We start from the raw sequence: 27,500 nt of genomic DNA, 5'->3' as shown, positions 1-27,500 counted from the left end.
ATGCCATTTGTCACAGGATCTAAAATGTATCACTATACAATGAAATTAACTGGAAAAAACAACTTTCTATTACATAAACAGCCCCTACACATGTCGTTTTGGATGCCCCTGATTGCTTTGTTTTATTATCTTTTTTAACAGAGGGCTCTTTGAAGGTTGCAGATTGACGGGATATACTTATGTGGTCATTCTAGTATATGCTTGAGGTTTCAACTAAGTCCCGTTAAACCCTTTGAAAAAATTGTTGCATCATTCAGAACCTCTGCAGGCCCTGGGAAAAAGTGTCATTCCTTTTTTGTACATTTCATGATAATTAAACTGTGACTTTATTTTAAAGATTTTTTTTGTTGAACCACTATAATGTGCTTCGAGTATCAACATGCTTTTAGCATTAATGCCAAGTGGATAAATTTGATATATTTTTCACCATATTTTTACACTGTAAGCCGCTACTTTGTTCCTATGCTTTGAACCCTGCTACTAAGGGCCCGTTAACAGTGCACACCAAATCCGATTTTTTTGTCGTAAAGTGACAAAGATCGGATTTTCTTTGCTAGTCTAAATGTTCCAAAGCACTTCAAATCTGATCTTTTCGTTGCAGATTCAGGACACATCAGGAAGTAGTCTGAATCTGATTGGAATCTGATCTTTTCAAGTGTGACTTAGTCTAAATGGCAATGCGACATGAATGTGACCCGTATGTATCTTTTTTGTCAGATTTTGGGCGAGTTGAAATGGACATTTCATCACAACATCCGGTTTCGATGAGCAACGTCTTTTTTCGACAGCCGAATTTTCGGTGCATCACTAGTCAATAGTGCCCAAATAATCGGCTATATGTTATATATAAATATATATTTTGATTCCGAAGAAATTGCGATTGTTGTAGGACCGGAATTGACGCTCTGGCACATTTACTTACATGCTACATATATTGCGCAAATTGTTTACTTAGTGTAGGTGAGTTGAAAAATAACGTAGATCCATGCTGATGTCCATGTCGCCTCTACTGAACAGCCATAAAAAGATTAGAACCCTCTCAAACATATTACACTATATATATCCATTCAAATATTATATTACTTTAATTTATTTATATGTAAAAAACACTGATTTTAAAGGTGGAGCAACTTTTATCTTATGTGTAGTAGTGACTTCCTTGTTCATTTACGAAATCCAGGCAACTTCATTTGTTTTCACTATATCGAACTGCGCATGCAAATGACGTTGAGGCCACATTGGGGCCTGTGTGTGTTTATACTGGATTCTGATAAAGATCACGTTTTACTTGCAGTGTGAACAGTCAGCTGGGAAAAAAAAAGTTTTAGAAAAAAATCAGATTTGGGCCAATATGGCCTACAGTGGAAACGTAGTCTTATAAAACGGTGCAGCTAATTAATGAATTTTTCTTCGCTAACGCCCACAATGTTTTGTATTCAACAAATAGTTCTCATATTACACCAATATAGACACTGAAAAGGTGTTATTGTTTGTGCTATGGCGCCATCTTTTGGACGAATGCTCAGTGCAAGTGCTGCGAGTTGAAAATGTACTTCCTGTTTCGTGCCAGAAGTACTGTATATTCGACTATAGCGTTTCTGCTCGAAATAATTATTTATTTATCACGCCAAGCACTATTTGTAAGTTTTACAATACGGTATATCTAAACAATTCATACTTACTAAACCGTCCCATGTGTGATGTCTGTAGGAGTGTTTCCACACGTATTAGTATGTGCTATTGAAATTTAATTAAACTAACGTTGTTAGCAATAGCGTCTATCTTAACATGTTTACAAGTGTCTGTGTTAGTATTATAAACCTACAATGTTTCGTAAATTCTCCAAAACGCCACTGTGGAGTTATTGAGTCAGCTTCGCTGATTGGAGCGCTAGCTTCCGCACAGCTTGAGGGTCCATGACGATGACTTTTATCTTGTTTGACCAGCCATTTTACTGCCGTGTTTTGAGCACTGTTTGGAAACAATGAAGGTATGTAAATAAACAAAATCTTTTGTACAAGTATATATCTGCGGCTCATAGTCCGGTGCCGCTAATAACTGTAAAATATTTTTTGTTTCTAAAATTTGGTGGGTGCGGCTTAAATACCGTTGTGTAAAATATGGTAATTCTATGCTAAAATCTCCTTCCTGTTACTTTCCGTTCGGTTATTTAAATGAGTCATTTTGAGCTTAGAACCTTGTACAAAAACAAAATAAAGCTGTCTGATGTGGGCCAATACACATTTTGAATAGTTGAATATGTGCATTGAAAAAAGACAAAAGTTGAAGTTTCTTTAAGGAAGCAAATGGTAGCAATTGGGTGGATGGTCCACACTGGAAGAACATCAAGGCAAGGCAAGGCAACTTTATTTGTATAGCACTTTTCATACACAAGGCAGACTCAAAGTGCTTCACAGCACAACAAAGTGAAATGAAAGAAAATAAAACCAAAATTTAAATTAAAATTAAAATTAAAATGCAGACAATAAAAACTAAAAACAGTGCGGACATTAAAAGTTAAAAGATTAAAAGATTTAGCTGAAAGCTAAGGTGAACATAAAAGTTTTCAGTCTAGTTTTAAAAGTAGTCAGAGTTGGGGAAAGTCTGACATCTTCAGGAAGTTTATTCCAGCTATTTGTTGCATAGTGACTGAATGATGCTCTCCCTTGATTTGAGTTTACTCTGGGAACCGCTAACAGATTGGTCTCAGAAGATCTTAGTGATCTAGAGGGCTTATATAGTGGGAGCATATCGGTGACCATGTAGTGATTTATATGTGAGTAGGAGGATTTTGAAATCAATTCTCTGATGTACAGGGAGCCAATGTAAGGATTTAAGAATTGGTGTAATATGCTCACATTTTTTGGTCTTTGTTAGAACTCTAGCAGCAGCGTTCTGAACAAGCTGTAGCTGCCTGACAGTTTTTTTGGGAAGACTTGCAAGGAGACCATTACAATAGTCTAGCCTACTGGTAATAAAGGCATGTACACGTTTTTCTAAGTCTTGAGCTGACATGAGCCCTCTAAGTCTTGTTACATTTTTTAGGTGATAGTAGGCCGACTTTGTTACTGATTTGATGTGACTGTCGAAATGTAAATCGGAATCTAAAATAACCCCAATATTTCTGGCTTTATTTGAGGTTTTCAGGGACAGTGATTGAAGATGTTGGATGGCTTTAAACCTTTCTTTTTTTAGCACCAAAAACAATTATCAGTTTTATCTTCATTTAGTTGTAGGAAATGTTGGCACATTCAGTGTTTGACTTGGTCAATGCACTGGCACAGAAGATCTATGGGGCGATAGTCATTTGGTGATAGCGCTACATAGATTTGGGTGTCATCGGCATAGCAATGATGGTCAATGTTATTATTTTACATGATTTGTCCTAGTGGGAGCATATAGATGTTAAATAAAGTCGGCCCCAAGATTGAACCTTGGGGGACTTCACACGTTACGTTGGTTGGTTCTGATACAAAGTCACCAATGGAAACAAAATAGTTCCTATCTTGTAGATATGACTTGAACCATCTTAAAACTGTGCCTCAGATCCCCTCCCAGTTTTCCAACCTGTCCAAAAGTATTGAATGGTCGACAGTGTCAAATGCAGCACTGAGGTCCAATAGCATTAATACTGAAGTTTTGCCAGAGTCTGTGTTTAGCCGGATGTCATTTATAACTTTAAGAAGCTATGAAGAGGTCGAAATCCTAACTGGAAGTTGTTGTGGCAGCCAGTAGAAACCAAGAAGTGATTTAGTTGTTGGAGGACAACTTTCTCAATTATTTTACTTATAAATGGTAGATTTTAAATTGGTCTGTAGTTGTTGATAACAGAGGCATCTAGGCTCCGCTTTTTTAGAAGAGGTTTAATGACTGCAGTTTTGAAAGCCTTCGGGAAATTGCCCGATTGAATGGAATTATTAACTATTTGCAATACGTCTGTTGATAGGCAGTCAAAAACATTATTAAAGAAGTTGGTAGGTAAAACATCAAGGCAGCAGGTGGATGACTTTAGAGCTGTCACCGTTTCCACTAGAGTTTTAGAGTCTATGGCATTAAAGCTTGCCATCATTGCTGTTACTTTTGCTTAAATGGGGTGGTGATACAACTTTTTTGCTTGAGATATTGATGGCACGTCTGATGCCTTCAATTTTATCAGTATAAAAGAATGCAAAATCATTGCATTTCTGTGTGGAATGGTGTTCGGCTGGTATTTGTTTTGGGGGGGATTGGTCAGTCTGTCAACGGTTGCGAATAGGGTTTTGGCCTTATTAGTGTTGCTGGTTATGATATTGGAGTTCAGTGAATGTTTAAAAATTAAGTTAGTCAAGCTTTGCTGCATGATTTTTGAAGCTGTTAATATTTAAAGCTCAGCAGCACGTCCTTACAAAAACACAATGATATTAGAATGTTGAGCATAGTGAGGCGGTATTTATTTTTATATAAGGGTTGTCATTTTTACATCATTAGTTATTATTCAACTTAATGTGACACCGTTGGTGTGACTCTTATACTGCATGTTCCAATAGTGCGGTTCCCAAAGGCTGAAAACAAAGTCATGTCGATGTGATAGTTTTAGTATAAACATGAATCCTGGAGACATTGGACACCTTAGCTGCTTTATATTTAATGATGGCTGCAGCTTACATGTCTCGGCCCAGACACACCAGTCGGAAAAAGGGCCATGCTGCCAAATCAGGGCCCACACTACTTCAACTATGCAGGCCAATACGCACACACGGGGTCAAGACTTTCCATTAGCTAACTCGGGTGGACTCACGTCCTCTGTAGCTGGGAACGGGTGTTGTCAATCACATTCACAACACTTTCTCAAACAAACTGTCGCACAAAAAAAAAAAATTCTACACAATGTCAACACACTCTAAAGCCTTGGATAATTAAAATGGAATTAGACCTAGTGTGAGTGTTGCCTGTCTATCTGTGTTGGCCCTGCGATGAGCTGGCAACTTGTCCAGAGTGTACACCGCCTTCCGCCCGAATGCAGCTGAGATAGGCTCCAGCACCCCCTGCGACCCCGAAAAAGACAAGCGGTAGAAAATGGATGGATGGATGGATGAATGTTGAAATAACAATGATACGGCTCTTAAAGGGGTAATGCACTTTTTTTGCCTATCATTCCTAATCATTATGAGAGACAAGAACACACATCTTTTTTTTTTAGGATTGTAAAAATAAAACATCTAAAAACGCTTGCAAGATGCGGCTAATGGGATTCCCATATGTTGCCTTCAATGCCCTCTAAAACAACTTCTAAAAAAACTTCTAAACCCTCTATCAACATTTTATATACATACTGTAGGTAAATACATAATGTTGTAACAGACACATTAATAACAGTATGTATCATGTACAATATTTACCATATTTTGGTCATTTTAAGCATTACTGGTACTTATTTCCTGGGCGCACTTTCTTATCTGTCAACAAACGTGTGTTTCTGCTTCCCTCAATACATGAGTTTGCTAATCGTGGCAGACTCCGTAATAGACGACGGAAATGGCTATTTTCGGGCAAATGAAGATTCACAACTCTCTCGGCTTCCGTCTGCTCCAACGTTTCAGCCTCTCTTCGTGCTCGCTTAGCTTTTATAAGCAGCGGTTCATCCTCCGTATATTCGGGTTCAAAAAGATAAGGTTGTGAATCCTCATTTGTCCGAAAAAAATGTGGACAGCAATGGAGTGCTTCTGCTCCACTGAGTGGCAAATAATGTTAACATCGATGGAAAGGCTTTTTGTATCTGGCGAGGAGGACACTGCTCAAACAAACAGCATCACAACGGAAGATGAACTGTTTGCGCTAACAAACACTGCAGTGGCAAAAAAAATTATACCCACCCAAAATCAACTGGAAACATCCCCGACCAGCTTGACCAAACCGATAACTGTCCATTGAATAAGTCACTATAAATTTGATCATGATACATGCAGAACATCATGTTTGTTGTTACAACTACATACACTGTGGACAAACAAAACATGAAATGTGGGCTAATACTTTACAGATACTGTAATATGATTGTTCATGTTTTTCAGTCAGTACATATTGGTGTCCTATCGCATTGTGTTGTGCAGTACAAACTCAAAAGTGATTCAGCTACTGACGCAGAAGCTATCTTACGGCTAATGCCGTAGCATGCCGTTGCAAAGCGATGTGTTACTGCGCTACAAAACACGTTCCTCAGTGTTCGCTCTTACAACAACAATATCACTGCAGCTTGGTTATTATACAGGATACGAAACATAAATAAAGTATTGTTGGCAGTTTTTGGATGCATTTTTAGAGTAATTTAGAGGCAGAGAAAAATGCTCCCATTTGCAGCATTGCCACGAGCCGATTACAAATTAGAATGCAAAAAAAACCCAACTTGAGTTCTTGTACCTCATAAGGATTGTCAATGATAGGCAAACATTTTTTTTAAAGTGTGGTTCCCCTTAAAGAAGTAGAACAATAACAATACAATATTTAATGTCTGTTCTGTACTTTTTGAGCCAATTCAGCAATATTAAGATAATAATTTTGGTGACAATCATGATATGAAATGCTCATACACCTACATTAGTTACATCCCTACATGTTATAAACTAGTCTGTTGTTCACATATTATTCGGCAAAATTAAGTGCCTTCTGTGCTTTTCCGCCATGTTTGGTGGAGTTAAAACGCCAAAAGCAGAAATGTATCGTTCATATAATCTCCCAGCCCTGCTGCTCATGTTTTGTTTACATTAGTCAATGTAAACAAAATCCCTACATTAATAATAGTTACATCCCTACATGTAATAAACTAGTCTGTTGTTCACATATTATTCGGCAAAATTAAGTGCCTTCTGCTTTTCCGCCATGTCTGGTGGAGTTATTAATACGCCAACAGCAGAAATGTATCGTTCATATAATCTCCCAGTCCTGCTGCTCATGTTTTGTTTACATCAGTCAATGTAAACAAAATCCCTACATTAGTTACATCCCTACATGCAATAAACTACCGGTAGTCTGTTGTTCACATATTATTCGGCAAAATTAAGTGCCTTCTGCTTTTCCGCCATGTTTGGTAGAGTTATTAATACGCCAACGGCAGACATGTATCGTTCATATAATCTCCCAGCCCTGCTGCTCATGTTTGACAGCATCAGTCAATGTAAACAAAATCCCTACAATAGTTACATCCGTACATGTTATAAACTACTCTGTTGTTCGCATATTATTCGGCAAAATTAAGTGCCTTCTGTGCTTTTCCGCCATGTTTGGTGGAGTTAATACACCAACAGCAGAAATGTATCGTTCATATCATCTCCCAGCCCTGCTGCTCATGTTTGACGGCATCAGTCAATGCAAAAAAAATCCCTACATTAGTTACATTCCTACATGTTCTAAACTAGTCTGTTGTTCACATATTATTAGGCAAAATTAAGTGTCTGCTGTGCTTTTCCGCCATGTTTGGTGGAGTTAATACGCCAACAGCAGAAATGTATCGTTCATATAATCTCCCAGCCCTGCGGCTCATGTTTGATGGCATCAGTCGATGTAAACAAAATCCCTACATTAGTCACATCCTTACATGTATGTAATAAACTAGTCTGTTGTTCACTTATTATTCGGCAAAATTAAGTGCCTTCTGTGCTTCTCCGCCATGTTTGGTGGAGTTAATACACCAACAACAGAAATGTATCGTTCATATAATCTCCCAGCCCTGCTGCTCCTGTTTGACAGCATCAGTCAATGTAAACAAAATCCCTACATTAGTTACATCCCTACATGTAATAAACTAGTCTGTTGTTCACATTATTCTGCAAAATTAAGTGCCTTCTGTGCTTTTCCGCCATGTTTGGTGGAGTTAATACACCAACAGCAGAAATGTATCGTTCATATAATCTCCCAGCCCTGCTGCTCATGTTTGTCAATGTAAACAGAATCCCTACATTAATTACATCCCTACATGTTATAAACCAGTCTGTTGTTCACATATTGTTCGGCAAAATTAAGTGCCTGCTGTGCTTTTCCGCCATGTTTGGTGGAGTTAATACACCAACAGCAGAAATGTATCGTTCATATAATCTCCCAGCCCTGCTGCTCAGGTTTGATGGCATCAGTCGATGTAAACAAAGTATTTTAGCAGTTTAGCCCCGAGCCTCAGACTCAACTCAGTGTTTTTGTTTTGGAATAGATCAATAAAGATGTAATTTCAGAAAAAACAAGCTTGTTGTGGTATTTTCCATACATGACTGAAACTAAAATGCCATTGTAGCGTATGCCTATTGAGGATTCCACATTCCCACTTTGGAATATGTGCCGCTGTGATGTAACGACAATGCAGCAAGTGATGTAACCAACTCTGCGGGAAGCAGCCGGCATCTGCAGCAGGATGCACGCTGAGATGATGCTGCGGACTGTGGAGGTGGAACTGGCAGTTTGGACAAAGACACACGCCGTCAATCCACGGTGTTTAAATAGCAACCGTCGTTTACTCACCTCTCAACCTGCATCTGTCACGAAGCTCTTCATACAAACACGACTGTCGAGTCTTCTTATTGTGCATTGCACGTGAATTTAAAAGGAACACGCTACTGTTATTGTCTCGCCTCTGTTCATTTTCCAATACCTTGCAGATTGAAAATACATTTTTTTAAGGTTTATATAATATGTAATTTCACACCAAAGTGCACGGGTGAATATTTTGTATGAGCACAATAAATCAAATTCCCAACAAAAATACACACATGTCACATGTATAATACAAGTTGTTAAACAGTCATTTTGCGTCGGGAATGCTCAGAAATTCCTTGAAAAGTGGGTTAAAGGGCGTTATATTCGTGGTATGTATGTCAATGTTTATTGACTCATTTAAGCTAATGCACTAGGCTAGCTCGCTAGCTCGCTAACAGCCCCAAATAGAGAGTCTCCCCGTAAACAAACAACTGTCTCTGGTCAACACGGCATTAACTCCTCGGTGTCTTACCTCCCTGGCGGCTTCTCGGGTGTGGCCGATAACAAGCTGTGAAAGAGAAAACTCCAATCTCGCTAGCCAGCCATGATTGCTGAAGATGCTGCTCGTCTTCAAGCCTTTTAGTCTGTCCGAACGCCGCTGACGAGCACTACGATAAAAACGCAGCTTCTCCTCGCTTGACCGTAAAGCACCACTCAAAAGCGACACGACATTGTAGCGTACTGCACGGCTTATCTGGCCAACGCCCATACCTCCCCTTATGTAAATGCAATAAAATTAGATTCATAATTGAAAATAAAGTTGGTGATTTTTTTTAATAAAGTAGTTTAAACAGCATAAAAAAGCAACTGTCACTATAGGAGAAAAATACCTTGCGTTCCTAGTGGATAACTTACGGTTAATGACGCTAGGTGCCGCCCAATTGAAAAGGAGAGTGGGCGTGGCTAAAATGGATAACGGACCCACTCTCTCTCTCCTTTCCAGTGGTCGTCAAGATACAACCTCTGGCATGAATCTTAATAATAAACAAAAGGCAAATAATTATGATGCAAGTCGTACGAGGAAGACGAACATGATGGTGACAGTTGTAGGAGCTCACTGACGTAAGTACTTCGTCGTCCTTTTTTTAAAGCACCTAGCGGTTAGCTTGGTGCTAGCTGTGCGCCATCAAAGCTAGTTGTGCTATCTGACGTTTTAAACACTTGAAAATGTTACCTGGTGCTATTAAAGATATGTTGGTAAGTGTGTCTTATGTGTACTTTTGAGGCAATGCATATGATAACAGAAGCCATCACCTCAGCTAATAAGTGATGCACCTGCATGGTCAACAATGGTAACATAATAATATATTACCATGTTCTGTCCAGCCTGTTTGTCTTCTTCCCTGCTCAGTGAACAAGATGTCTTTGGCTCAAAGGGTGTTGTTGACTTGGGTTTTCACCCTGGTCTTTCTCATCATGCTGGTCCTCAAACTGGATGGGAAGGTACAATATTTGGACTTTTGTCTTCAAATTGCTTCATTTTCAAGTATTTGTATTATTCTGGGCTTTTATTTGTTATTGTTTTCACACTCTCTTTGGTCTACAAGAAAACAGTTTATTATTTTATATTTATAGTCGTTTCTTATTAACCAATACTATTTATTACTTACTCCAGTGCAGTGATGGCCAAGCTACTTGGAAATGTAGTAGGCTAATCTACAAGTTACTTTCGATACAGCTAAACTACAGGGGAAGCTATCCCCGGAAAATTGTAGCAAGCTACACGGCAAAAGTAGCTTGCAAAGTTAAAGCTACATCCATCCATCCATCCATCCATCTTCTTCCGCTTATCCGAGGTTGGGTCGCGGGGGAAGCAGCCTAAGCAGGGAAGCCCAGACTTCCCTCTCCCTAGCCACTTCGTCCAGCTCTTCCCGGGGGATCCTTAGGCGTTCCCAGGCCAGCCGGCAGACATAGTCTTCTCAGTGTGTCCTGGGTCTTCCCGTCGGACGTGCCATAAACACCTCCCTAGAGAGGCATTCGGGTGGCATCCTGACCAGATGCCAGAACCACCTCATCTGGCTCCTCTCGATGTGGAGGAGCAGCGGCTTTACTTTGAGCTCCTCCCGGATGACAGAGCTTCTCACCCTATCTCTAAGAGAGAGACCCGCCACCCGGCGGAGGAAACTCATTTCGGCCGCTTGTACCCGTGATCTTGTCCTTTCGGTCATAACCCAAAGCCCATGACCATAGGTGAGGATAGGAATGTAGATCGACCGGTAAATTGAGAGCTTTGCCTTGCGGCTCAGCTCCTTCTTCACCACAACGGATCGATACAGCGTCCGCATTACTGAAGACGCCGCACCGATTCGCCTGTCGATCTCACGATCCACTCTTCCCTCACTCGTGAACAAGACTCCGAGGTACTTGAACTCCTCCACTTGGGGCAGGGTCTCCTCCCCAACCCGGAGATGGCACTCCACCCTTTTCCGGGCGACATTCATGTACTCGGACTTGGAGGTGCTGACTTGGAGGTGCTGATTCTCATCCCAGTCTCTTCACACTCGGCTGCGAACCGATCCAGTGAGAGCTGAAGATCCTGGCCAGATGAAGCCATCAGGACCACATCATCTGCAAAAAGCAGAGACCTAATCCTGCAGCCACCAAACTGGATCCCTTCAACGCCTTGACTGCGCCTAGAAATTCTGTCCATAAAAGTTATGAACAGAATCAGTGACAAAGGGCAGTTAAAGCTAAATATATAACTTAATGTACAACTTTCCACCAAACAAAAGAACACATGCTCGGTTTGATTGTTTCTTATAATAAACACAAACTAGAAACTCTGTCTGGCTTTTTAACATTTTAACATTTCTTTTAAGTTGCGTACCATGTACAAAATGAGGGGAACAACACTAAAAGGCAATGAATCAACAATAAAAATGATAAATAAACAACCTAATATATCAGTGGCCTTGTGGTTAGAGTATCCGCCCTGAGATTGGTAGGTCGTGAGTTCAAAACCCGGCCGAGTCATACCAAAGACTATGAAAATGGGACCGATTATCTCCCTGCTTGGCACTCAGCATCAAGGGTTGGAATTGGGGGTTAAATCACCAAAAAGGATTCCCGAGCGCGGCCACCGCTGCTGCTCACTGATCCCCTCACCTCCCAGGGTGTGGAACAAGGGGATAAGTCAAATGCAGAGGGTAATTTCACCACACCTAGTGTGTGTGTGACTAGCAGTGGTACTTTAACTTTAATACTCTAATTGAGACATTTCAGCACAGTATAAATGACTGTTTTAACAGAAACTACAGTGGCAAAATGACAGTAACCTAGCCAAAAGAAAAGTACAAAACATTTGTCTCACAAAAGAGACATTAACAAACTCCATATTTACATGAACGGAAATCAATCAAACTTAACATATTTAAAGTCAATTTATTTTCCTGACTGGGTAACTGAGTCAAACACTCCTACATTCTTTCCTACGTTCTTATAAAGGTTATACTTTTCATGATTTCAACTCACCTTAATGTGGGTTCTAAAATGTGTGTTCCATGTCGAGAGCAGTTTGGATTTGGGCTTTCAAAGTAAAAAACTAAAAATAAATGCTTTGGGCATTGTTTTATCCAAACGCATACATTTGTCTAAATGCGGCGAAGTAGACACATTGTGGGTTTCCTGGACATCGTCTACATCTTTTTAAATAAGTCTGAGAGAATTCTTCTGCCATTTTCCACTAGGTTTCTTTTTTTTTCTTTTTTTTAATCGTCCCCTTGAAAATGTCCTATTTTCTCCGACTCCCTTATCATCTAGTGGGATGTGAGTGTCTGTTGTGATTTCCCTTCCTGGTTCGATGACCCGCCCTATCTTGCTTCTGATTGGCCTGTCCATAATATTTTGCCCAAACCTTAACCAATCGTGACTCATCATGGTAAACCCAACAATCACCATTGACTTTCTCTGTGTTTTTTTCTCCCCTCCTAGATTTGCAGTCCATTTTTTTTGTAGTAGCTAGTAACTTTGATGTAAGATACATGGATCTAAATAAATATAGTTAAGCTACGGGAATCGCTACTTGTTCACAAAGCTACCACCAAGCTATTGGGAAATGTAATTAAGCTATGTAGCTTGGCTGCTTGTAGCTCGTTAGTGCCCAACACTGCCTAAAAATAAATGTTTCTCAACTTTGGTCTTTGTGGGCCACAGTGGTACTCAGTACTCGGTTGAAATACACTTTTTGCACCACTTATGGCAGTTATGACTGTTAAACAGATGAAGTATGAAGCCATAGAAAAGTTTTTTCAGCGCAAAAATGACTGAAGTGGTAAAGCAGTATTTTCCTTTGCGTTTAAATTTTATCGACAGTTTATTTAAGAAACATTATTACTTTTTATTGTTAATTTAGTTAGAATAGATTCATTTTAGCACTGCGTAATTGTATATACATTTATTTTTTGTCAGTTTTTATGCATCCCTTCTTTTTGCAGTATATGTGATTACTGTTTTTGTAATCAGCCTGACCTAAGCCTTGATAATAATCTTTGTGATGAATCCATGCTTTCATATCATTTGATAAGTTTTTTAATGTTAAAGTGTTAGTAGGATAGATATATTGTAATTATTGAATATGATTACAATCAAGAGTAGGTTTACTGTTATTTGAGTGGGCCCCGGGCCCCTTTGCAGTGGAAAAGTTGGGCCCTGAGGTCAAAAGGTTAAGAACCCCTGACCTCTTATAACCTATATTATGTACAGTATTGTACATACCGTATTTTTCGGACTATAAGTCGCAGTTTTTTTCATAGTTTGGCCGGGGGTGCGACTTATACTCAGGAGCGACTTATGTGTGAAATTATTAACACATTACCGTAAAATATCAAATGATATTATTTAGCTCATTCATGTAAGAGACTAGACGTATAAGATTTCATGGGATTTAGCGATTAGGAGTGACAGATTGTTTGGTAAACGTATAGCATGTTCTATATGTTATAGTTTTTTGAATGACTCTTACCATAATATGTTACGTTAACATACCAGGCACGTTCTCAATTGGTTATTTATGCCTCATATAACGTACACTTATTCAGCCTGTTGTTCACTATTCTTTATTTATTTTAAATTGCCTTTCAAATGTCTATTCTTGGTGTTGGGTTTTATCAAATAAATTTCCCAAAAAAATGCGACTTATACTCCAGTGCGACTTATGTTTTTTTCCTTCTTTATTATGCATTTTCGGCCGGTGCGACTTATACTCCGGAAAATACGGTACTATTGGTTTTGTGGTATTCATTGTGCTAAATCTGGGACCTCAGCGACAAAATTTTGTGCAACCTCAATGACAATAAAGTTCCTACAAACCTTGAATTCCACAACAAAGTTGGCTTTGACGTACTTGTCCAAAAACTCTGTAGCATACCCTGTTTGTAATGGTGTGAATTATCAGCACTTGCCTGCACGCGTCTGATTGACAGGATTTCAGATGTTGGTCAGGTCAGGAGCAAGGAAAGTGTTCTGTAAGAAGTGTAGGTTGTCAGCAATTTTGGTTTCAAGGTGCTTTTCGCCGCGACACGCAAAATTATTTTAACTAAGTTATTTCTATGAGTGCCATCCAAATTGCCAGCTATACTCTAGAAAGATAACTGATGACAAATCAGTAAAAATTGTAAGTTTTCTTCTTAAAGTGTGGGTGGAGCTCGATGGGTGCGGCGCCTCCTGCAGAGTTAAAAAGTATTAGCAGTTGCCAGCCGTGTGTCTGATTGACGCGTCGGTCATGATGGGTGGAAATGATGCAAGAAGCAATGTTTTAGTAGTCTGTTGAGCTTGCCCTGACAAGATTTAGACATCAGATTTGATTCTGCGTCTCCCAGTGGTGAGGGCATGACATTCCTGTAATTTACCTTCAAATGAGTGCCTCACTGATTGCATTCACACATTAAAATACATTGTTTTCTTTAGGTACAGTGGAACTGGTTCCTCATCTTCCTGCCGGTGTGGGTCTTTGACGGCATCCTCCTCCTCATGCTCACCATCAAGATGGCCGGCCGATGTAAGCCGGGCTTTGACCCCCGCAACGGCTCGCCGGACCTGCGTCTGCGCGCCTGGTATCTGGGGGCCATCCTGCTCAAGCTGGGCTTCTGCCTGACGCTGTGTGCCAAGCTAGAGAGGCTGGCAGAGGTGAAGCTTACCTTGGTGTGCATCCCTCTGTGGACCGTGCTGCTGGGAGCGCTGCTGGAATTGGGACTAAACATCTTTCCTGACAGGAGAGACGCCTAAAAGCTGAAGCTCCTTCATCAAACTTTTGGAATAAATCCCTACTGTGAACCATGCACTGGATTATTACATTACTATTATTCCGTTTCCGTTAGTATACAACATCATTTTGTCCTGCGCTTTGTGGGGGTAATTCTTTAAAGCTGAAATGTGACTGGATAGAAACATTGCATTGTTCACATGAATATAATGTTATTTTGTACTGTACTCACAAGTTCCTTCAGATGTTCTGTGATTGGAAGTCAACTTATATGAAAATAAAATGTCCCTGCACTGGAATTGTCTGGTTTTCATAATGCATTGATTAGCAGCCACAGCTTTTACTTTACACTTAAAATAGCACTTAAGCATTTATGAACCTGCTATGCTAAGTGGAAGTGAAAAGTATTCCGAAAAACATGTAGCTCACTTAGAGCACAAGGAAACATTGACACTCATTCAATGATGGTAGATAAAACAATATGTGGTTTATCTGCTTTGTTATGATGGTAGAAAAGACCGTATGTAGTTTGTATGATTTGTTATGATGGTAGAAAAGACCGTATGTAGTTTGTATGATTTGTTATGATGGTAGATAGACAATATGGAGTTTATACGTCTTGTTATGATGGTAGATAAGACAAATTTATAAACCAGTTCATCCAGTGAACCTTTTTATTAGTCAGGCTCTTATTTAAAGTAGAAACACTTTACAAAACCTATGTACACTACAGTGCTGCAACCAAATAGAAAAACATAAATACATCCTGGAAAAAGTCTCTAAAGACTTTGTACTGTACAAAAAATATAGAAAGATCTGGTTTTTGTTCGAACCCCATAGGCGCATGAAGTGTTTCTTCACCTCAAGCAAAGCACAAAAAGTGAGGCTTCAGTTTGTCTTATTTTCTTAGAGATGTTCCACTTTAGTGCTTTGACTACACTATGGAAAAATCCAAAAATTGGTTTCTGGTAAGTTCTCCAGAAAAGCTGCTGATTTCTTTAAGGCTTTGGTTTTAATGTCCAGTAGGGAAAAGTAGATGAAAGGACGAAAACGTGTGCAGTAAAGAAAGATTTGGTGAGCAGTGAGGGCAGGCACTAGAAAGACACAGGAAGAAACATTCCATGTTTTGGAAGCAGCACACAAACTAGTCTCAAATTTGGAAAGTGTGTGCAGGACTCATCCATTACAATTTAGGATTCTACCTGATTCTTTTTTTCCCCAACTTTTCACTTTTAAACTTCAGATGACAACTTTGCTGACTCATCAGCAGCTTTGAAAGATGCATAAATAAAATCTATTCATTATACAATTCTGTTATTAAGTCTTCCACTTTCTGTGAGCTGTACATGAAAACAGAACCACTTAAAAATTGTGTTAAATTACTGTTTTTGTACAACAACCAAAATAAAAGCTGTACATTATATTTAAAATCCAGAAACTACAAACTCAGTTACTCTTCACACTTTGGAGGAGCTGGTGGTAGGGGGGGTGGCGGCGGCGGTGGCGGGGGAGGCGGAGACTGCGCCGAGGCGGGCGGCGGAGGGGGAGGTGGAGGGAAGGTGTGAGGCGGCGGGTGTGTAATGGCGGGTGGAGGAGCGCAGGGCTGGTACTGAGGCGGGAAAGAGGCGGGCGGGTGATGAGGGATTGTCTGGGAGGGGAGGAATGGGAAGGGCGAGGCGTAGAAGGGCTTGGCATGCGGGTGGAACTGGTGGTGGGGGTGATGGGGGAGTGGTGGGGGTTGGCTGTGGGGGTAGAATGGCTGTGATTGGCTGCAGGGATCCAGGTGCAGCTGGTTGATGTGATGATGCGCCTGACTGAGGAAGTGGGGCAGAGGTTGGGGGAGCAAGGGGGAGAAGGAGGGTGGGAGCATGTGAGGAGGAGGTAGATGAAGAGGAAGAGGAGGAGGGTGTGTGTATTGCAATGGCGTAAAGGTCCTGGCGTTTGTCTGGGTGCCATGAGTCCATTCTTCTGCCAGCGTCCGCATGTTGCCATGGGAACTGATGGGGGCGTGAACCTCTGAAGGCATCAATGTCCACCTGTCTGGAAGAAGGCGGGGCAAGTCTTTATCCTGCGGAGGGGAGCGGACCGATCTGGAAGATGCAGAATCTGGGGAAAGAGGTTTGGGACTTGGCAGTGAAGAGGAAGAGGAGGGATTGCGAGTAGCTGATGAAGAGCATAAACTGGAAGGTGAGGCAATGCTGCTCTCTGCTGGATGAGGAGGGAAGTGATGATGATTTGCTGGAGGTGAAGAGCATTTGTTTGTTTTACAAAGTTCTGTCTTGACGTCAATCTGAGGACTTTGTTCATCTTTCTGCTTCTTGTTGTCCTCTGAGCGACACAAAAGTGTTGACTGATGCTGGCTATCTACACCTGGAAACGTCCTATTCCTGCCTTCTTCCTCTATTGTTTCCTTAGCTCCTTCTTCATGCTCCTTATCTTCCTCCTCCTGCTTCACATCTTGGTGATACTGCCTCAAGCGGACGTGCCAGGCCAGGCTGCAGACGGCCGACATCGTCTTGAACTGGTGAACGACGTTACGCGGGATGAAATAGACGTCGTCGTGGCACAGGCGAATGCGGGCATAGCGGATGCCCTCGCGACGCAGTTGGTTCAGCTTGGCGTCGTCCACCCACTGCACACACTGCCAATAAGTAGCAGAAAAAATCGGTTCATGAACTACAACTTATGCCCACCAGGTGGATAAGCAATAAGATACTTCGATAAAGTGTGTGTGTGTGTGTGTGCGTGTGTGCGTAAGAGATAAAAGACCTGAGAGAGTGGAGGTTCATAAAGATCCAACTGCAGCCGCTGAACCACACATGGGAACTCAGCAGCATGGAAGCACACAACGTCTTTGGTTACACGAGGAGGCTCTGAGCTACAAATAGAAAAAGAAAAGTAATTTGTCACCTGACCTATAAAGCCATCTTGAAACAAAGCATCACACCATACCCTTCTTTGAAGCACACAGACTTCAGCACGCCCACCGCCGCCGTGGTCTGACGCTCGAAACCTTGGCCGATGTGGTCAGCGTGCGCTGGCGTCCTGTCCTCAAACAGCAACTCTCTGGGCTCGCTGGTCCTGGGCAGCGACTGCAGGAGGTTCTTCACCTCGTTGGTGGAGCTAAGAAAGGACACACTCGCTAGTTAGTACCTTTAAGCAATTCTAATAAATAAAAGGCATAGAGAATATCATAAAAATGGAAACTTATTTTTTTAGGTAAAAAAAATGGCTAAATGACACTGCAATGCTTTACTATTGTCTCTGAAAACATCTATAAAACACCTTGAAAATGTATGTCAAATATTTTTACATCGTTACAGCTTCCTTACGCTCTGGTGTGTTTATACTGTTTATTTTGTCAATGTTGGCTTGCTTGTGTAAATTTGGAGGTGACATACCTTACAAACCATGTAAATAATATTCAAGATGCATTTAAAGTCCCATAATCCAATTAAATAAGTGGACTTGTCTTGGTGAATGCAAGCTGAGGAGTAAAAAAGCCTTTGAAGAGGGAACTCATGTTGCTTCATTCTTATCAGATGATAACGTAAACCAGAATAAAACACTCCATAATGAACCTAAGAACTGCTAATAGTGGACACTTCACTAGTTCTGAGCCCATAAAACATTTTGTCCCACAAATTATTGCCGCTAAACGATAATATTGCCAACATTAATTTAAGATCAATTCAAGCACTACTGTCACCAGAAGATATAACCATTTTAAATGCAATAAACCTGTATTTTCTACCACTCTAATTGGAAGGTCAAGACATTTTAATTATCATAAATAAGTAAACTGTCGTGGTTGACAAGACTCTGCAACATTGCGTGGACATTGGGGGCGGTACCTCTGGATTGGCAGACCAGGGTGGTGGTTCCTCTCTTTAAAAAGGGGAAGCGGTGGGTGTGTTCCAACTATTGTGGGATCACACTCTTCAACCTTCCCGGTAAGATCTATTCAGGTGTACTGGAGAGGAGGCTACGCCGGATAGTCGAACCTCGGATTCAAGAGGAGCAGTGTGGTTTTTGTCCTGGTCGTGGAACTGTGGACCAGCTCTATACTCTTGGCAGGGTCCTTATAGGTGCATGGGAGTTTGCACAACCAGTCTACATGTGCTTTGTGGACTTGGAGAGGGCATTTGATCGTGTCCCTCTGTAAGTCCTGTGGGGAGTGCTCAGAGAGTATGGGGTACCGGACTCTCTGATTGTGGCCGTTCCCTCCCTGTATGAACAGTGTCAGAGCTTGGTCCGCATTCCCTGCAGTAAGTCGGACCCGTTTTCAGTGAGGGTTGGACTGCGCCAGGGCTGCCCTTTGTCACCGATTCTGTTCATAACTTTTATGGACAGAATTTCTAGACGCAATCATTGAAATGAGGGGATCCGGTTTGGTGGCTGCAGGATTAGGTCTCTGCTTTTTGCAGATGATGTGGTTCAGCTTTTACTGGATCGGTTCACAGCAGAGTGTGAAGCGACTGGGATGAGAATCAGCACCTCCGAGTCCATGGTTCTCACCTGGAAAAAGGTGGAGTGCCATCTCCAGGTTGGGGAAGAGATCTTGCCCCAAGTGGAAGTGTTCAAGTACCTCGGAGTCTTGTTCACGAGTGAGGGAAGAGCAGATCGTCAGATCGACAGGCGGATCGGTGCAGCCTCTTCAGTAATGTGAATTTCCGTTGTGGTAAAGAAGGACCTGAGCCGGAAGGCAAAGCTCTCACCGGTCGATCTACGTTCCCATCCTCACCTATGGTCATGAGCTTTGGGTTACGACCGAAAGGACAAGATCACGGGTACAAGCGGCCGAAATGAGTTTCCTTTGTCGAGTGGCGGGGCTGTCCCTTAGAGATAGGGTGAGAAGGTCTGTCATCCAGGAGGAGCTCAAACTAAAGCCGCTGCTCCTTGACATCGAGAGAAGCCAGATGAGGTGGTTCGGGCATCTGGTCAGGATGCCACCCGGACGCCTCCCTTGGGAGGTGTTTAGGGGACGTCCGACTGGTAAGAGACCACGGAGAAGACCCAGGACACATTGGGAAGACTATGTCTCCCGGCTGGCCTGGGAACGCCTCAGGATCCCTAGGGAGAAGCTGGACGAAGTGGCTGGGGAGAGGGCAGTCTGGGCTTCCCTGCTTAGGCTGCTTCCTCTGCAACCCGACCTCGGATAAGCGGAAGAAAATGTTTGGATGGATGGAAGTAAACAAACAAAAACTGACTCTCAATTTAGGTTAGCAAAAATTGCACTTTAATAAAATACACATCTTGAAGTGCATTTTTCCCTAATTTTTTTTTGCCCCCATCGGCCACCATGAATTCAAGAATTCTTGCTTTTTTGTTGTATTGATATGCTAATCTTGCTCATTCAATTTGAAGCCCAAATATTTACATTCATTATTTTTGTTACCTTGCATGCTTCTCACCGGTGACTAGTGAGGCTGCGTTTCTGTCGGAAGCTAGCAGTCCTGCTTCCGCCCACAGATACAAATATTGTGAATAACTGACAAGAGGGTTCACTGCTATTGCATAAACACCCCCAAGTACTGAGAGCAGTGTGTATGTTTGTGTGTTGATCTCATTTCAGCAGTTACAGAGTGAGGCATAGCGACAAGGATGAACAAAACGTATTGTTTCCTCACTCAGAAACAAAGCTTCCCATTGCTACTTTGCATGACAATTTAAAATGGTTTTCATGTTTGTCCAAAGAAAGTTGTAGGGTAGTGCAGGATTCCCTCACCGTTTTCTTTTAAAAGGTGACTTTGGTATGTCGGCTATAGGTATCATCTGCTCTCCTGGTCTGACCCACATGATGGGCCCGTCATCGCTCTCATCAGGACTCATCCCGCTTAGACTGGATAACGTCCCCCACGGCAGAGTCAGCTGCAGCCGGGAAGAAAAAGCTAATTTTGTTTACACACAACTACTGTTTTGGACAGCAAATAAAAAAAACATCTGCCAGCTATAAAGTGCGAGAGTATGTGTGCCTTTGATAATCAGAAACAACACAAAGCTAGATTTACTAACATTCATCATGAGCGACCAACCTTGAGGAACGGCGACGACTCCAGCATGCTGAGGAACTCTGGGAAGAAGTTCCCCACCTCCTCATCCACAGCTCCCACCAGGCTGATCTGTCGCATAGCACCCGCTCGGTAAGTGCCGTGACTGTAGGTTCTCTGCACCTGAGAAACAGACGAGATGATTACGCATTTAGGGTCCTATTCTCTCATGTGCGTGAGTGGAAAAAGTTGTGCAAACGCGCAGATTCTGTCTGCTCAGCATTCTCCCATTGGACTTAAATCTATCACTGCCTTCATCCAAGATGCACACTCTGGGTGCAGCAACACCTTAATGTGGGCGTTTCTGCTTGTTCTCTCCTTCGACTTAAGTACATTTGTTCTTAAGCGCCTCTGAGGCTAGAATAAGTCCAGCACCCCTGGGAGGTGAAAAATTATATTGCACTTTAAAGTTTGGATGCAGTGTGCATTACACACAAACAATGATAAAATAAAATCCCAGAAAACTATTAAATCTATTCTGATCGTTTCAATTTAGACACTTGCAAACATCCATCGAGATGGAGATAAAAGCACCATAATACTACTCTGTATTACCTGTCAAAAATTTAAAAAACACATCATTGTCTCATGAGTGCAAACACAGTGGAAGGAAAACGCATGTATATCTGCCGTGTTTGAACATCCTGGTACTAACCTACGTTCAAAACGATTTCAACTAGACCATGATCATTGAACTACAATAATATTTCATAGAAAATACATACAAATTCTAGCGTCTATCAATTGAGTCCACTGATATTTTGACAGTTAACATCATGCTGTCGCACTCCCTAAGCCCCTCTGATGCGTCACACACATTAGTACTAAACGCAACTCCAAACACGACAAATAACATCATTGTCGTTATAATAAGTAAACAAAGCTTCATCTAAATTAATACAACCAGATACAATCAGATTACTATAACTGCATTTGGATTAAACTCACTAACTGGCGATACTGCTCATTTCCAGGAGAAGGAAGCTAGCGACACAGATCGCTGTTAGCATAAATGCTAAAAGAAATACAATACAATGTATACAACTTTTAAACCCTTACAAATGAAAACAGAAGATACTCATATTTAAACAAATGTGTTCGAATAATAATATGGCTCTTCAAAAACCATAATATTTAACGTTTCTTCTGCCAAGGAAAGTATATTGTGTGTCTGTTAATTTAGTCATTTAAAAATAAATACAATGTAGATTTGAGTGTGTACATAGTACGTTTTGTGCACAGTCAGCAATACCGTGACGATAAAGATAACCGTAATTATTTTGTCTACAGTACTCGTTAAATCCCTAATCCAAACAAAGCACCTTGAAATAGTCACACTAAGTCAAGGACCTAGATACTGAAGGAGCAGGTTTTTAGTCCTTCCTCTCGTCGACTTCATGCGATGATGTCATCCAACAACCAGCCTGACCTCTACCTCACCTCTTGTGCTCTCATTGGGAATAGGTCTATTATAGTATTACTCCGTCACAACAAAGCCGCTGGCTGGCAACTCACATTTGTTACATAATCTCTCCTTGCGCTTGCTAACAAAAGGAGAGCACTGAAGAAAATGCATTAGCTGACTGATGCTTTTTATTGATCCTTTATGCAGAAAAATACACTTGGGTTGAAATAAACAGGGACGAAGAGTTAATGCTGATGCAGTCGCCTGAAGCCATTTATGGACAACGGGACTGGAACCTAAGCTTAAAATAAACAGTATGCGTTGAGAAGGCACAGTAGCAGCACAAATTAAATGAAATACTATTCTCTTGGACAAGAAATGACCTCATCAGCTTCAGTAAGTGTTCTGCAATCCGCTCATCCAACAACAAATTCAAATTTTTTCAGTGTCACTTCCTGAAGGTGGAACGACTAACATTTGTGGTTACAAAGCAGAGACAAAAGGAGCAGTGCTGTTGAGCAGGACCACTTAAGATGATCTATGAGAAGGTTTACACCTGTGATCTGTAACTATTCATCAACGCTCTTATCTGTGGGCACCACACCGTGTCGCCTTCCCAAGGTCACTGCTGAGAAAGACGGTGTGCTCTTAAAAAGGACAGCTGCATTTAATTGGCACTTATTAACCCCCTGGATGGACCGTACAAGACAGGCATGCAGCGCTATGTTGATGGCGCAGCCACATACATGAATATTTGATGATAGGATGGGAAACAACTGGCAGGAGGGTGAGCAACAGAGCATAAAGTGCTGTAGTATTACACACAGACGCTGACAGTATATCACTGCAAAGCCACTCTGGAGGTTTGAGGCAGGGCTTTTCATTAGCGTATGACTACTACCACAATCATACATTAATTAATCTAAAATAAAACAATAATATTACTATGGCTTTTTGATTATTTGTGCTAAGAAACACTTGGCTTCACGCTTGAAATACCATCTGCTGTGTCTTTACCGCCATATGGACAAAATCTGTGCTATTTCGTTAGCATCACACTAGCCCACATTCTGTATCACCTGAGAGTAGAAATTAGCCATGGTGGTTGTTTCTATGTCCTTCTTTCCAAGAATCTCTTTTTTGACTGGCGCTGATGGGAACTTGGTGGAAAAGTACTCCAGGAAGTCTGGGAGGTGGGCAGCCTCTCCGTGGATGATGCCCATGACATAATGAGCAGCCTAGGAAACAGGAAGTAGAATAAGTAATTGAATTGGTCCGCCGGGGCGGTGTGATCGTACCTGCGACGAGTCCTCGCTGAAAGCCAGGGTGACAAACTCCTGGGCGAACCTCTGCCGCTGGCTCGTGGAGAGCGAGGAGAGCTGCGAGGCATATGCATGGGCCACCAGAGCCCCTCCGTTAGGTTGACACTCAATGTGGATGTAAGGTGCAAACTCCAGGCCCGCCATGCCAGGATGGATGCAGCGTGCCGGGGGCTTGTCTGAAGTAGTATGGGAGATCTTGTGCAATGTGGAGTTGGCCAATGTGGCAATAGGAGAAGGGTGGACGCGTGGGTTTTTGTTGTTAGGGTGAACGGGCAGTGGTGACTTGAACGGAGACACGGCGTCGGAGGAATTGGCAAGCGGAGGGGAAGGAGGAGAGGGGAGAAGAAGCAGGCCGGCACAAATGGTTTGACACGAGCGGTGGTACATCTTCACTCGCTTGTGCTTCTCGCCCTCTTTGTGTTTCTTCTTCTTTTTCTTCTTGACTTTTTTGATTTGCAGCTCTGAGTTGATCTTGGCTTTGACTTCACCATCTGAGGAATAAATTAAAAAATATAATAAAAAGTTTACGTTCCAGCTAGGGATGTAACAATAAACGGTAATAATGATAACCGCGATAAAACTACCAGGGGTTTATTACAGTATAAAAATGATCGAAAAACCGTGATTGATAACCACATTTTGATAAACTAATGGACCGACTAGGGCTACATTGCTAGCTAGCTTCAATGCTAACATGAAAACTGGATACATCAACATATTTAATAAACTTGTCTATTTTTGTTTACAGACATAACAGTATTTAAAGCAGAAAGGTTAGTGAAACACATTTGGCCACACTCATATATACATAAATACACATACATAATATATGCTGTCAAAATTAACGAGTTAACTCATAAGATTAATCACAAAAAATTATAGCATTAATCATGAACAGTTTGATTTTAATCATGCAATTTATTTTGACTGTAAAAGCTCTTTTACTTTAACTGCTATACGGTCAGTGATAAAACCAATGATTATGTCAATACAAAAATGAGTGATGAGACTCCGACTGGTGTGCTTGCTGGTCAATTTCACTCCAAAATACAGCCTGAAAGAACTTTAGATAAATCTGTTACCAAGTTTTGTGCAAATTACATTGATTGATTGATTGATTGATTGAGAAGTTTATTGACATCTTGAATAATTGAATCAATGTAATGCTTTAAAAAGGCAAATGGATGGCACAAAAAGCCAAAAGGCTTGTTTCCATTGTGGTCCATTAAATATTCATCACATTTGATACATTCAATAATACAATATATATAACCTGTAACATGTATAAAAAAATATGTTTAAAAATTGATAAATTATGTACATATACACAGTATACATGTCAGGTGATTTGAAAGACCAAATAACAAATATCCAAAAAATGGGGGGGGGGGGGGGGGTATACACACTATGTACATGACACTATGCACTATGTACATGTTGACTCCAAGAGTGTGCAAAACAGAATGAGAAGGAAAAAAAAAAATATATATATATACACTATAACCACATATAAACCTGTTTGATGCTTCGAAGAGTTGCTGGGGATCAATTTTGGTTCAGATCAGGTAGAGGTTGAGCTGAGCCATTATTTTATGGCAGTTTTAAAATTTAGTAGGGAAATGCATTCGAGTAAAAAGTTTAAAAACATTCTTGGATGACATTCTGACAATAAAATTACCTGTGATTAATCATGATTAATCCATATTTCAAAATTTGATTAATCTGATTAAAATAATAATCACCTGACAGCTATAACATATACATAAATTCAATGTTTCTTGTTATGTACTCTACTTTACTGCAGTAAAAAAGATGCTATGCTTCTTTTGTAATCCCATACATGGAAACATTTAAAGGAAACAATTTCATTTGTAATACATATGTCTTTAGCCAGGTGTTTTTATGGAAGAAATTACAAACTTTTTCAACTTAAACAAAAAATAATACAACGTGAAATGTTGAAGGGTTTCGAGCACCTGTAAATAAATATCAATTTCTGAGAGGTTATTGGAGCGTGGGCAAACACTCATATCATAGAATAATTTAAATAGACTGCATTTATGAGCTCTCCCTAATATATGATGGTTTAAAATATTTAAAATGAAGTCTGACTTTAGCACGTGCACTAGAGCAGTGGTCCCCAACCCCCGGGCCGCGGTCCAGTACCGGTCCGTGGATCGATTGGTAACGGGCCGCACAAGAAATTTAAAAAATATATATATATAAAATGAAAATAAAATGTTTTTTTTTAAATTAAATCAACATTAAAAAAAACAAGATACACTTACAATTAGTGCACCAACCCAAAAAACCTCCCTCCCCCATTTACACTCATTCACACAATTGATTGATTGATTGATTCTTTTATTAGTAGATTGCACAAAAGGGTTGTTTCTTTCTGTTATTAATATTTCTGGTTCCTACATTATATATCAATATAGATCAATACAGTTTGCAGGGATACAGTCCGTAAGCACACATGATTGTATTTTTTTATGACAAAAAATAAAATACAATAAAAAATACCATACACCCCCCCCGGTCCGTGGGACAAATTTTCAAGCGTTGACCGGTCCGCAGTTACAAAAAGGTTGGGGACCACTGCACTAGAGCACAAGTGTCGAACTCAAGGGCCACATCTGGCCTGTGAAATCGTTTCATGTGAACATATTTGCATCAATAAATCACTTAATTTTTCGTAATAACTGTATTCGTTCTTTCAGTTTTGAGAGTACATTTTCTTGCATGTATTTTAACTTTAACATTATCTGATCATGCAACAAACAATATACTTGACATACATTCCAAACATTTTTCTGTTAAAATAAAAAAAAACACTTAAATATCTGCTTGTCACGCTGACTTATGATTTCAGAGCAAGTTATCCATCAATTTGTACATACAAAAATATAATAACTAAATGCGATATTGCGACAGTGCGGCATGTCAGCTGTTGTTGTGACCCCAAGATGCAGAAAAGGAAAGCAATGAGCAGGCAGAAGACCTACTCAGTGGCCTAGTGATTAGAGTGTCCGCCCTGAGATCGGTAGGCTGTGAGTTCAAACCCCGGCCGAGTCATACCAAGGACTATACAAATGGGACCCATTGGGAGTGCTTGGCACTCATCATTAAGGTTTGGAATAAGGGGTTAAATCACCAAAATTGATTCCCGGGCGCGGTACCGCTGCTGCCCACTGCTCCCCTCACCTCCCAGGGGGTGATCATGGGGATGGGTCAAATGCAGAGGACAAATTTCACCACACCTAGTGTGTGTGTGACAATCATTGGTACTTTAACTTTAACTTTAATTGGGAACCAAAAGTAACTCAGTTGTGGCAGGGGCTCAGAGGACAACAGCACACTATGCAACTATACACTAAATAATAATGAAGGAGGAAACCAGGGACACTAAATAGAACTAATTAACAATAAGGAACAAGTAAGCTGGCAGGACAAGGAACAAAAAAAAAGTAAAGGCGTTCCGAAACACAGAGACCAAACAGAAAGTGATGATAAAACAAGAGCACTAGGACAAGAAGTGATACTAATCACACGAAAATAACGAACAGAGTCCAAACTGATGACGACAGACATCAAAATTCAAATATATATACTGGTACAAGCAGCCCTCAGAGGGCAGCCAAAAAATTGTTTTTTCTTTTTGCCATGTGGTGGCTTTCAATGAAAACAAGTTTGACACCTCTGTGCTACCCTGCACTAGAGTAATCAATTAGGCACACAAGTACATGATGCTTGCGACAAAATATATATTTATAACGGAGCAATAAATATTCAGCCATTATGTGTGTATATATATATATATATATATATATATATATATATATATATATATATATATATATATATATATATATATATATATATATATATATATATATATATATATATATATATATATATATTAGGGCTGTGAATCTTTGGGTGTCCCACGATTCGATTCAACATCGATTCTTGGGGTCACGATTCGATTCAAAATCAATTTTTTTTTCAATTTAACACGGTTCTCG

General features: G+C 40.7%; 3 protein-coding genes across 5 annotated transcripts in view; 1 reads left to right on the top strand and 2 right to left on the bottom strand.

The window, feature by feature from the left end:
• Positions 1-9,102, bottom strand: part of LOC133662084 (protein PHTF2-like) — a 43,149-nt gene extending 34,047 nt beyond the window's left edge. For both annotated transcript variants that reach the window (XM_062065754.1, XM_062065755.1), the window contains exon 1: positions 8,969-9,102. The gene's annotated coding sequence lies outside the window, so the exon portion shown is untranslated. The remainder of the gene's footprint in view (positions 1-8,968) is intronic.
• A 280-nt stretch (positions 9,103-9,382) lies between these two features.
• LOC133662815 (transmembrane protein 60-like) lies at positions 9,383-14,987 on the top strand. 2 transcript variants are annotated; one of them, XM_062066981.1, is made up of 3 exons: positions 9,383-9,558; positions 9,848-9,939; positions 14,401-14,987. In XM_062066981.1, the coding sequence occupies exons 2-3, from the start codon at positions 9,856-9,858 to the stop codon at positions 14,716-14,718; spliced, it is 402 nt and encodes a 133-aa protein (XP_061922965.1). In that variant the 5' UTR covers positions 9,383-9,558; positions 9,848-9,855; the 3' UTR covers positions 14,719-14,987. The 2 variants fall into 2 exon arrangements, with proteins under 2 accessions (XP_061922965.1, XP_061922964.1); XM_062066980.1 differs by having other exon boundaries at positions 9,385-9,558; positions 9,823-9,939.
• A 368-nt stretch (positions 14,988-15,355) lies between these two features.
• LOC133662075 (lysine-specific demethylase RSBN1L-like) overlaps positions 15,356-27,500 on the bottom strand; it is a 30,263-nt gene continuing 18,118 nt past the window's right edge. The window contains exons 3-9 of the mRNA XM_062065743.1: positions 23,449-23,963; positions 23,230-23,388; positions 20,731-20,868; positions 20,424-20,566; positions 17,648-17,818; positions 17,465-17,573; positions 15,356-17,336 (exon numbers count right to left, since the gene is read on the bottom strand). Of these exons, the coding sequence (XP_061921727.1) occupies positions 16,146-17,336; positions 17,465-17,573; positions 17,648-17,818; positions 20,424-20,566; positions 20,731-20,868; positions 23,230-23,388; positions 23,449-23,963 (2,426 nt within the window). The 3' untranslated portion in view covers positions 15,356-16,145. The remainder of the gene's footprint in view (positions 17,337-17,464; positions 17,574-17,647; positions 17,819-20,423; positions 20,567-20,730; positions 20,869-23,229; positions 23,389-23,448; positions 23,964-27,500) is intronic.

The sequence above is a fragment of the Entelurus aequoreus genome, linkage group LG12, assembly GCF_033978785.1.
Source record: "Entelurus aequoreus isolate RoL-2023_Sb linkage group LG12, RoL_Eaeq_v1.1, whole genome shotgun sequence".
Taxonomy (NCBI): Eukaryota; Metazoa; Chordata; class Actinopteri; order Syngnathiformes; family Syngnathidae; genus Entelurus; species Entelurus aequoreus.
The sequence above is the reverse complement of the archived record's forward strand: the minus strand, read 5'-3'. Positions and strand labels throughout refer to the sequence as shown.

Excerpts from the sequence above, each read along its gene's own strand:
- LOC133662815 (XM_062066981.1), top strand. The coding sequence starts at position 9,856 with ATGTCTTTGGCTCAAAGGGTGTTGTTGACTTGGGTTTTCACCCTGGTC. Across the intron at positions 9,940-14,400 it reads TCCTCAAACTGGATGGGAAG|GTACAGTGGAACTGGTTCCT; the intron begins GTACAATATTTG and ends TGTTTTCTTTAG.